The sequence below is a fragment of the Tetrao urogallus genome (genome assembly GCF_951394365.1).
Source record: "Tetrao urogallus genome assembly, chromosome: 1".
Taxonomy (NCBI): domain Eukaryota; kingdom Metazoa; phylum Chordata; class Aves; order Galliformes; family Phasianidae; genus Tetrao; species Tetrao urogallus.
This window is the reverse complement of record NC_136813.1, coordinates 8264074-8276268: the sequence shown is the minus strand read 5'-3', so window position 1 is coordinate 8276268 and position 12195 is coordinate 8264074. Positions and strand designations below refer to the sequence as shown.

The window sequence follows — 12195 nt, the reverse complement described above, 5'->3', positions numbered from 1 at the left end:
CTCTGTAATTCTGTAAGACCTGGGGCTTTTGAAAAACTGGAATATCATGCTCATGATAAAGGAGTAGGAATTTGGAACACTCTGATGAGATATGCATATTTTTAGTAGAGTTGAGTGAAACTTAATAAATTCAATACTTCCAGGGAAATCCATTATGAAGCCAGAGAGAGGGGAATTATCTTGAGACGTTTGTGACATTTTGTTTTATTTGTGCCTTCAGTCACTTCTGCTAACTACTTGTGGTCGGTGTGTTGCAAGCTCTGATAGGCTAACCAAACAGGATTAAAATTATGTGTGCCGTGCAAGTCTACAATACTCCAGCCACCATCAACCAAGAAATAGAAGCAACACATGACATCTGCTTAGTGCTCTGCCCAACTTCATTAGTCATGTCTGCAGAGAGGATTTATTGCTTCAGATGCAATGCCATGCTATCACAGCAGCTGAGCTATGAACTGGTCTTTCTGCTTGAGCAGTGTCAGCTCATTCAAAATTTGCTTCTAGCTCTTTGTGTCGTGCCCCACTGCACATTAGAGGCATGGTATGCAACACAGAGCTGCCTTTCACTGCCTGCCAGCACTGTCAGAGATCCTGTCCTCAACGCTGTCCCCTTCCAGGTAGGAGAAGCATCATCCCAGTGTCAGTAAAACACCAAATCCAAGATTTTTCTTCCCAGAGCTCACGTGAACTTTACGTGATGCAGAGCTGTGTCTATATATAGCAGATTTTGGGACATGTGATTTGTAATGTTGTTGGAATTATGTGAAGGATGAATAATATCTCAGTAGAAGGTGCCAGTTACAAGCAAACACAAGGAAAAGGAAAAACTGAATCTTAGAAATGTTATTCCTTTCAGTATCTAAAGGGACTGTAAGAAAGAAAGAGAAAGACTCTTAAGCAGGGCCTGTTGTGATAGAACAAAGGGAAATGGTTTTCAACTAAAAGAGGGGAGATTTAAACTGAATAACAGGTAAACATTTTTTACAACAAGGGTGGTGAGGCACTGGCACAGTGTGCCCAGAGAGCTGGTGGACGCCCCATCCTTGGAGACACTTAAGGTCAGGCTGGACAGAGCTCTGAGCACCTGATGGAGCTGTAAGAGTCCCTGTTCCTTGCAGGGCAGTTGGACCAGATAGCCTTTAAAAGTCCTTTCCTGAAATGATTCTTTGATTCTACTGCAGGTGCATTACTAAACTGCAGTCCGAGTCACAGGTGTGAGCATGTGCTCTCAGGATCCTAATTTTGTTTCTGAGAAAGCCCTTTTCTTACTCCATTGAATAGTCAATGCTGTCTATGTTTACCCCTGCAGTGATGGCTGGGCAGACAGGTACGATGTGACAGACGGGTATCAGCGTGAAGCTGTTGGTGGAATAACAATCAAGCTCCAGTCTCCTGATGTTAAATGGTTTGATGATTACTACTTGGAGCTTCGGCCAGAAACCAATCACCGAAATCCATGGTTTCAGGAATTTTGGCAGCACAGGTTCCAGTGCCGTCTGGAAGGGTTTCCTCAAGAGAATCCTAAATACAACAAGACTTGCACAAGTAAGTGAAGTTATTTCTGTTGCTGCATAAACCAGTGTGACTGAAGGTGTGCTGAACAGCTCTTGTTGAGCTGATACAGCCTGGTCTAATGGAATAGCAGTTGAAATAAGAGGCTGGAATTGCAACCCTTGGTCTTTCCAGAGTGACAACAGCTACAATTTTAAAAGTACTCAGCTCTCTAAAGAAACAAATTGATAGTACCACAGCACCTAACTACTCTCAATATTTGAAAAACTTAGTGCTCCTCTACTCTTCTAGGCATCTAACTATTTTCAAAAATATTGTTGTCTAGTATTCAGTGCTTCTTTTATGAAACAGGGTTAATCATGCTTTCTTATCTCAGAATCAGAGAATCTATTTATTAAAAAATTATCTGAAGTACAGATGATAATGATAAAGATTCTTTTATTATTTCAGATAGAAGTCTATTTGATTTGAAAGATTTCATTTGGATTTCTTTCAGTTGTGAGTCATTTTAGAAAATGTCATTTTGACAAAGCTGATATTTTTCATGAAATTGAACTGATTTTAGCAAAAACTGCCACAACATTTTGTCATTTTTGCAAAACAGCAGCAACTTTTTTTCTTCCAGAAAGATGTGATGCCTATGTAAAGATTTTTGTTTTTCTTCTGCTAATTATTCTTTGTCTTATGAGATTCCTTTCAGTACTAAGACAATGCTCCATCGCATTGTTTTCTTGAGGGGCATAAACATTTTAGTTTGGGTTGAAACATCCTTCATCCTTTATTTGCATGAAATCCCTGAACTACAACTGAAGTTTAAGGTACTCTTTTCAGGGCTGATACCAATTTGAGGCATTGTTGTCCTACAGCATGGAGAAAATCAGTGCAAGCCTTAAAAGCAGATACTGTGAGTATATTCACCAAAGTGCATATGTAACATCAATTTTCTCCACGCGTGTTCAGATGCACAAATACTCTCATGCCTTTCCCATACCCTAAGATGATGGCAATGACTGCAAACCAACGTCTGTGAAAGGAAATCTATGTCATAGTCCTTGATCACTTTCTCATTATTTGAATTTTTGAAATGGTTTCAAACAATTTGAAAAAGAAGGAAGTGAAAGAGGAGACCTAATGGCCAGCTGTCCTGATGGTGAGTCGGAGATGTAGCATTAAAGCTCTTCAGACGCAGTAAGGCATTAATCTGAATCTCTTTCACTAAGTTACACATAAAGGACAGATGTCAGGCTTTTCTTCAGATTTCCAACAGATTTGCTCTCACTGGAAAATGGTTTTGGGATTGGATATCTTTGACAGAGAGAACAAGACCCCTTGATGGGCACCCTGGAATGGTCCCATGCTGGGCATCAGTGCAACCACATCTCTAAGCCCCAAGGGACATTCCCTCCTAAAAATGTCAAATTTCCACACACCTGTGAGACCAAGAAATGGCTTTTGGGGATTAAAGTTTTTAGCTTTATACAAGAAAGAAATCACACCTAAGTCCCCTTTAAGGTTTATAAACCTTTTGATTTGTACAAGGTTGCAGAGGAAGTTTGCAGCTGAGGTGGAAATTGAATCTAGAAATCTCAAAATCTCACTGTATGCCTTTAACATTCAATTGACCTTCTTCTAGCATCTTTTTCTGCTAACCTTCTAGCACAGCCCAACACAGACTGTATTTGCTCTATTGACAGGAACTGCATATTGATCAGTGAATTTCATTGATTTCTCCAAAATAACGTAGATCTCTTTCCTGAGATGTCAGTACAGTAGATGTGAGCAGATACAAGTTCATAAAAATCTGTTTTCTATCAGTGTTCTCCATCAGCAGTGACATTTCAACTAGATTTTTCAGTGTATCCTCTTTTTTCTTTTTTTTAACTTACTTTCTACAAGCATTGGGAAAATCTAATTTCTGGATTATATGAAAGATTGGTCAGTGTGAAACATGGGTGCCTACAGAGTCTTTTATAGGGACTAAAATAAAATTAATCCCTGCAAAAAAATTATCATAGGATAAAATACAATTCACCATTGGAAAAATAAGTAAATAAATAAATAAATAGGGGTCCAGAAAGATATTATTGTAAACATGAAGTCTTTCAGTTGTGGGTATGAGGCAATGTAGTCACAGACCTTAAGTAGCACATTTGGAAAAGCACTCATCACAGAAGGGTTTTCCACAAAGAAATCTTAAATGAGCTACAGCTTAAGTAGGTTCCTAAACTCAAGGAATTTTAAACACACAAAGAAACGCATAAGAATCACGATCTGCTGAACTGTAAATCAAGGATGGAGAAAAAAACTAATCTTCCAAATATATTGTTCTAATTATTTTTCCTTCAGCTTTATTGTCATATTCATTGGTAGGCCATGATAGCTATAGTAAAAGAACAAAAAATGGTTTAGAATAGCTTTAATTCTTTCTTGTTGCTGCAGGGCAGAAAATGTTAATTCATTTGTGGATTTCACCAGATTAAGGACACTGTTCCACAGCAATCAATGTGTCTTCTCATTAAAATTGTGCAGGATTTTCACAAAGAAAACCCTTAGTCATCACATTACTCAGTTTTATAGTTGTGGTTGTGGTCTAGGTACATCAAAATTCTGAAAAGGAAATTCAGTGACTGTGGTGGTTTAACAATTGATGTATGTCTAAGATCTATCACTCTGTTCTCTCACTTTTCCTCCTCAGAAGGACAAGGTGAGAAAATGTGATAAAAAATGTAGATAACTCATGTGGCTTGAGACAAGGACAGGGAGATTGCTCATCAGTTACCATCCTGGATGGCACGGGACTATGGGCAATGGGGGCTGCTCTCAGTCCATAATATGTCATCTCTGAGGCTCCTCCATGGTCACCCTTCTCCACATGGTTCCCTCCCACAGAACACCATCATTCCACAACTGATCCCACATGCAGCTCTCTCAGCACTTCTCCATCATGGCTCCATCCCATGAAACTTACCCTTCAGGCTCTGCTCCAGCACAGTCCCATGGGTGGCAGTTCTTCCAGCCTTCCTGACCCACCATGGGTCACCTCTCCATGTGCTGCAGCTCTGGCCCAGAGCTGCTCCTGTGGAGGTATCCACAGGAGGGCTGTGCCTCCTCCAGGCTTCATCTGCTGCTGCACAGTGGGCTCTTCCATGGCTGTGCATGGAGATTTGCTCCATTTGGGGCCCATGGCTGCAGGGAGACATCTTGCTCCTCTGTGGGCCTCTCTGTGCCTGGAGCACCTCCTACCCTCTTCCTGCACTGCTTCTGGGGGCTGCAGAGTGCCTAACTTTAACCACATTGAGTCTGGAATTCCCTCACTTCAGGATTCATAAGTGTAATGACAACATTTGCCCTCCGTGGTCACTAGTATTTTGTAGACTATCCTGAGAACTCCTGAGTGACAATGTGTATGTATGTTGCTTCAGATTTATCCTGATAAGAAAACAGAACTGCACCCTTCATTTTACTTAGGTAAATACATTCTCTTCTCCAACAGTTGCATACAAATCCAGACATACAGACAAAACAAAACAAAAATAAGGTAAAGGGATTTCCCAAGATCCCAATTAAAGATATTGAGCTTATTGAAAAATGCTTACTACTACTTGAGATAATGATAAAATTAAAAACATAGGGCTGATTGGTGTTGATAGATGAGGCCATTATCAAATGAAGTCTGTTGTGACAGGAGAAGGGGAAAAGATTTCCAAATGAAAGAGAGGAGCTTTAAATTGGATACAAGAAAGTTTATCACAATAGAGTTGGTGAAGCACTAGAAGAGCTTTCTCAGAGATCTGTTGGCTGCCTGTCCCTGTAGGCATTCAAGGTCAGGCTGGATTGGACTCTGAGCCTCTAATGCCCCGAATCTAGCTGTGGATGTCCCTGCTCGTTGCAGGGGTGTTGGACTAGATGATCTTTAAACATCTCTTCCAGCTCAGATGATTCTATGACTATGAGTCCATGAGTGTTAAAAGCAAAAATCATTACCTTGGTGGGAAAAAAAAAAATAATTATTCTCCGTCTACTGGCTCTAATAACATGAAAAATAAGCAAGTGTTAACAATATAAGCAACTTAGTCAAACAGTAAGAAAATAAGTACAGGTATGAAATGAATAGACAGTTTATAAAGGTATGAAAAACAAGACTGAAATTACCCAAATAATAAAATACAAAAAATAAATTAAAAAGTAAATAAATGAATAATGAGAAATCAAAACCATTTGTTATTCACTCATTTTTCTCAAGTTCTAAAAGATCTCCATCCCTTCACATACACTTAGTTCACACTGAGGAGAAAATTTTAGAGTCAAGCATGCTTTTCATTTGCAGATTTGAACAAACTTAATCCAAATGGCCGTCACTGCTGTTGCTAAGTACATTGATTTTCTGCCTAGTTAGAGTACTACAGAAAGTGAGAAGTTTGCAGGCTTATCTGACTTGAGTTTCCATGTAATCATTTCCATGCCACAGGAGAGATGCAACAAGCCACCTCCAGACCACAAGAGTCAGAGTGAAGAGTGTAAAGTGCATCTTGAACAGGAGACGTGTAATGGCCTCTGAACACCAGGCATTTTACAAGAATTGAATTTGGCTTCCCCTCTGACATCAGTCAGATTTTTTTTTATTATCTCATACCACAATTCAGTGAAGGTCGTGAATAAGTGTGCAACTTGAACCAGATGAGTAACACTACTTGATCATTTTCAGGTCAAAGAAGGTTAATCCAGTGCCTTGCTATCAATTGCCCTTGCACCTTTAAAGATTAGGTGTGTATATGTTTGCTTGCTCACAGGCAAGTCTGTTCATCAGAAATCAAATTCTTTTTGCTTCTGGTCCTTTTTGTCCTGGCACATTAGGACAAAAAGAAAACCCAGTTCAAAGGAACTATGTCGTGAAATTCTAATGGAAAAAGCCAAGTCTTCAAAGTCAGCTGGAGCAAAAATAGATTTATTTCATCTGTTTGTTAAATTAATCCTTTTGCCTTTGCTCCTAAATCACTTTATTTTTCCCATGATACATAAAATCCAGAGGCATAGATGGAACAGATTTTTTTTAAGTACCACTTAAATATAGATCAAAACCACAATATACAGCCTAAGTATCTGTGAAGATCAATGAAGAGAAAAGAAATAGAGGCTAATGCTGATGAAGCATTGTAACATCAAATTTGACTCACAGAAGGTAAGCCTTCAGAAAGTACAGATAGCTTTGTTTAAAGGCACAATAGAAATGAGAATCTTAAGGAAGGTTGTGGATCCTTTTTGCAGGTTTTTATTTACAGCAGAATCCTGACATTAAATACTGTGGTTTGAAGCGGCAAGGGAAAAAACTCAAAGGGAAGTGATGAAAGATGAATTAAACATAGTCAGAGATCAACCTCAGATAGGACACAGAGAGCACTAAAAGTGAGGAAAGCTGCTTGTGCCCAGCATGCTAAAGGAGTCAAGGAGTCAGTGTGGGGTTATAAGGAAGAAGAACATACTCAACGTGATGAACAGGGAAAATGAAACTTGTATTAACATCATGAATGGGTCTCAGCAGGCAGTGTTTCCTGTCCCGGTTTAATCATGTGGCTTCTCTGAGATAAAAACACTTTGTTCAGGTGTGCAAAAATTGACAGCAATTAAGAACAGGGTTAAGAGTGAAAGAGCTTATTTGCAGAAAGGGAGATCTGGGATAAATGTGAGAAAACTGTTGTAGCTAAATGTACAGAAAGGCACATAAAGCATAAACACAGAAATTATCAACCTCTTTGCTGAAAATTCATCCAGCTACAGATACTATTAATGATGTCAAAACAACCCATAGAGAAAATCCTGGGGTTTCAGTTCAACAGGAATTTTGTTTAACAAATGGCCTTTTGATGCACCCTGACAGAGTTTAGGAATCACACCTAACTGCACAGTCTTTGCACTGCAACATGCTAATTAATAATCTACTAGTTAAATTCAAGCTCAAGTGCCAAAACTGGTTTAGTCAAAGCTGAGCAGATAAAAAGGCAATCCCTTGTCAGAGTGGATGGCTTATTTTCCATATTTCAAGGAATATGTCCCATTTGAACCCCATATTTCCCAAACGTGTGACAGTCCCACACTTTTATCTTTAGATTGCAAATAAAAACAAATAAAAAAAAATGACTTCAAAATTTATTTATATTTTTTAAAAAGTAATTCAAAGGACATTTTAATTCTCCTGAGTACATCGTGTCTGTCTCTCAGTTTAATATATGATGTGTTGTGTTTGAGCACTGTGTAGCTGAGGGATGGTCCAGACTCATTTTTACAGCCCACATCTAAGATCTAGAACTCTAACATCTCTTACTTTTGCCATAATGTTGGTTCGGGTCCAAAAAGTTCCAAAGGCAGATCAGCTGCAAGGTCCAGCTCTGAGTTTTCCAGAAGCCTGATACAAGCTGAGCTAAGAGCCTTATGTAGATATGTCACTCCTTTTCTGGCTCACAGAGCAGTGTGGCACTAATGACTGTTACCTGGTCTGTTATGACTATTTGAAACACTTTTCCTATATGCACTGAACCTGATTTTAAAATCTCTGTTACACAAATTCTGGAATAACTTCAGTATTTCCTCTGCTATTACTGAGTTCCTCAGTAACTCTTCCAAAACCTGAATACAAACCTGTATCTATTTTTCTTTTACCCCATGCTCCCCATTTTCCTTCTTCCATACTTGGGATCCTTTGATGATACATTGTTCTACTGTGATTGCATCACTTTCATTACCATTCTCACTGATTTTCTGAACCTTGAAAGCTACGTAGAAAATAGTAATACAATTTTATGGGTAATGAATGTAAATAATAATTAATTATATCCAGATTTTATATCTTTCTTATTAGATGGGTGAATTGGAGTAGTTGTCATCATCTTTTTATCTCAGGAATTCAACTTCTTACATGTATAGAAAATATTTAGGGCATTAAGATGGGCCAGAGGAGGTTCAGGTTAAATATTAGTAAAAAATTCTTCTCAAAAAGACTGGTCCTGTGGTAGAATGGGCTGCCCAGGGAGGTGATGGAGTCACCCTGGAGGTGTTCAGTATGGAGATGTGGCACTGAGGGATGTGGTTAGCTGGGCATAGTAGGGATGGGCTGATGGTTGGACTAGGTGATCTTAGAGATCTTCTGCAACCTTAATTATTCTATGATTTTGTGATTTAAAGCAAGCATGTGTGTGAGTGCAGAAAGTTTTGCTTTTGCTTCAGTAGCTGTTGTGTTTGATTGTAACTTATAATCAAAGAAATTGAATTCTGTAGAAGGTGGAAGAAGAATATTGTTACTAAGAAAGCAGTGTGAGGAAATGGAAATCTATTTATTTACTTACCCCGAGGCTAATAATCACTATTACTTTTTTCACTGATTTTTCTGAAATTAGTAATAAAAGCCAAACTTTCATAGGCTCCAAAGAATTCAGGTCAGCCTCCAGTCAGAGCTGCGAGAGCCCTCAATATGCCTTGTTCTCGTAGAATTAAACAGGACTAGACAACAAAGTTGACCAAGGACTGCATTTTGGACAGTGGATTTGGTCCTTCAGCCCTGCCTGAATCTAAAATTTTGTTGATAATGCTCACATTAATAATAATGGCACCAGCACTGGCTTTCAGTTGCAAAATAAGGAAAATTTGAACTGGTCAAAAACAGTTGGTGAGTGCATTGCACTGAGAGATATTTACTTGTCAAATCTGAAAAATGCCATAGCAGCATGTTGACTCAGTAACCCATAATTTGAAAGAAAGGCATTGAAATGAACCTTTTTTTTTTTTTTTTTTTTTAATTGCTTTCTCATCTCAGTAGCACTAAGGTGTTTTGTTTCAAGTTTACAATTTGTTTTTACATTGTTCACGTGTTGAGGTGTGTTTTTTGCCTCAGCATCAAAATGACATTTCCTCTGTAGCCAAATATCCTATTTTTTCCGTTCCCTAATTTTGTTGATTTTTTTACATTATTATTTTATTTTTACTCTATATATTTATTTTAATTTCATTTAGTTTCAGTATTTAAGTGCTTCCCCTCCCCTTCCCTATCCTCCCCTTCTCTCCCCTGTCCTCCTCCTCCTCCTCCTCCTCCTCCTCCTCCTCCTCCTCCTCCTCCTCCTCCTTCTCCTTCACCTTCTCCTTCTCCTTCACCTTCTCCTTCCTCTTCCTCTCCCTCTCCCTCTCCCTTTTTCCTTTTCCCTTTTTCTTTCTCTCTTTCTCTTTTTTTCCTTTTTCCTTTCCATGGCTGTCAGCCTCCTACCAGCTGTGCCTGCTTGGTGGAGCAGCAGCACATCCCACATCTGGGGCAGCCATACCCAGGTGCGCTCTGGTGGCATTGGGGCAGAAGAGCCTCAAGCTGCTGCCGCCTTGTGTGGATCTGAGAGCACCCCTGAGTGCTCTCTTGGCTCTGTGCCCATTAGTATGCTAATTGCTTTTAAATAGATCCAAGACATGAGCCATTGCCAGTCGGACTCACTTTCTTGATGAAAGATTATGTTTCTTTTCCCTCATCTGTGTGTTTGTGTTTTGGAGATGTGACAACAGGAAAGAACAAATTTGGACAAGGAGTGTAATGCTGAGCACTCTGCACAGTTAAACAGAGGTTGCGGCTGCTAGCACAGCCAGCCCTCCCCATATCCTCTCATCACCTCAGGGTTCATGCTAACATGATGCCCCAGCTCATACCTTGTCACTCTGTGTGTATAACCCAAGGTCGCCTTCACATGGCATCAAGTCTTTCTCATGAGGTTCTGTAGCATAGCCCTGCCTTTATCCTCTGCTGTGATATTGCTGGAGCATCCTAAACTAAGTCTCTCCCAAGATAGTGGGCAAAAAATATGTGAGCTGTACTGCTGCCAGTTAAGTTCACCACTCACAGAACTATTCTTCACCTTTGGTGAAGTTACAGTCCTGTGATAAATCCGGGAACATACAGATAAATCCAGGCATGCATAATATATGTTTACACAGGAAGAAACGTGGGTATTAAAGACCTATTCCAATGGCAGTAAATTCTTCAGTTGGCATTTAATGCATTTAACCATATGGCAAAGCCTCACCTGAACACTATATATGATTTGATTATGTAGCAAGAGGTTCTTAAAAGATGGATAGAAAAAATGTTGACATGCTTTCCCATGAAATCCAGAATAATTTTAGTACCCAGTCAGTAAAAAGCCTATTGCTTTAGGTACAGGAAAAGCTGGAGATAATGAGAATAAATCCTCTTCGTGACGAACATTCCATGGTTTTGGAGGTGGTGGGTTATCTGATTTGCTAACAAGGCATAGGATTTGTCTCTTCAGTATTTTATAGATAGAAATGGCTGTGTGTCTTCAAAACCGGAATTCAAAGACTCATAAATTCACAGCTTGGAAATAATAGAGTTAGCCCTTATGTACTTGCCAAAAATATTTTGGACAAGGCTAGGAAGTAAACAGAATAGAATCCAGAGATCTGCTCACGTGCTTTAACCACAGAGATTTCCTAATTTCTCAGATCATTCTGCAATATTTGATCATTTTGTATTATAAGTATCCTCATTAAGGTTCAGTATGATTTGATACACCCTGCTTTCTTCCTTTGCCTTGTACACTGTAATTGCAGGAGGCGGAATTTCCTATTTCTGCAGTAATTAGCATGACACAGAGTTCATGCTTATTGGTTCTGATGTACTCCAATATAGATTACTTTCTATAGCCATTTGAACACAATCAGTAAGTTCAACACATACTTACAAATAGATTGATATTATTGCAAACTATATTTATGGGAAAATAAGCTACATCTCTAAAAAAATCACCTAATTTAAGCACAGAATATCACTTAATCCTGTCAATATTGCAATAGGCAGTCACTGAAGACCCGCAAAGTGTAGTTCTGTACATCCTGCTCCTGGAAGTGGTGCTGAATCTGTTCTGAGTTTCTGAGCAAAGAGGGATTCATAGAATCGTAGAATCATTAAGGTTGGAAAAGGCCTCTAAGATCAACATGCCCAACTTCAACCCACCCCCACCATGCCCACTGACCACGTCCCTCAGTGTTACATCTCCACGGTTCTTGAAAACCTTCAGGGTCGGTGACTCCACCACTTCCCTGGGCAGCCTGTCACAACACTTCACCACTCCTTCAGAGATTTTTCCTTATATCCCCTCGAATCATAGTTCGGGTGAGTTTGGCTCCAAACTGGCACTAACCTCATCCTCTGGTGTGAATGTCCATTTGCAGCTGTAGTACATCAGATATCTACTGGTACACTGCAACTTATTTAGTCTTATTTGTAAAAATTAATTACACTTCTCTGAGTACATTACACTCAATGCAAATTAAAGTGCAGTGTGTAGGGATGGTTTGGAGCTAGACTTTCAAAGCCCACTCCAGAAGTGAGCTAATACATTCATGTAGACATGTCCTGATTACCCCTCCATGCCATGCCATCATGCCAGATTTTCCCAGCCCCTCGGAAAGTAAAATATCTTTATTTCCTTCTTTACAAATTTATCTTGTATGGGAAGGTACAAGATTGAGTAAAACAGATAGATGTAGGTTTTATTTTGACTGTAATAGATAAATTCTACCATGGATATTATAAGCAAGCAAATGGTCTCCAGTGTGTGAATATTTATGTTCTGCCTAGTAGTTCCATAGGAACTCTTCAACCTCTATTAGAATTTCATATTTTTCATGATAAAAAGT

At 39.2% G+C, this 12195-nt stretch overlaps 1 protein-coding gene across 3 annotated transcripts in view; it reads left to right on the top strand.

The window, feature by feature from the left end:
• The window catches only part of GRM5 (glutamate metabotropic receptor 5), a gene marked incomplete at both ends in the record, with an annotated part of 228678 nt that overhangs the window by 169291 nt on the left and 47192 nt on the right, over positions 1 to 12195 (top strand). For all 3 annotated transcript variants that reach the window (XM_079545734.1, XM_079545733.1, XM_079545732.1), the window contains one exon: positions 1310 to 1545. In XM_079545734.1, the coding sequence (XP_079401860.1) occupies positions 1310 to 1545 (236 nt within the window). The remainder of the gene's footprint in view (positions 1 to 1309; positions 1546 to 12195) is intronic.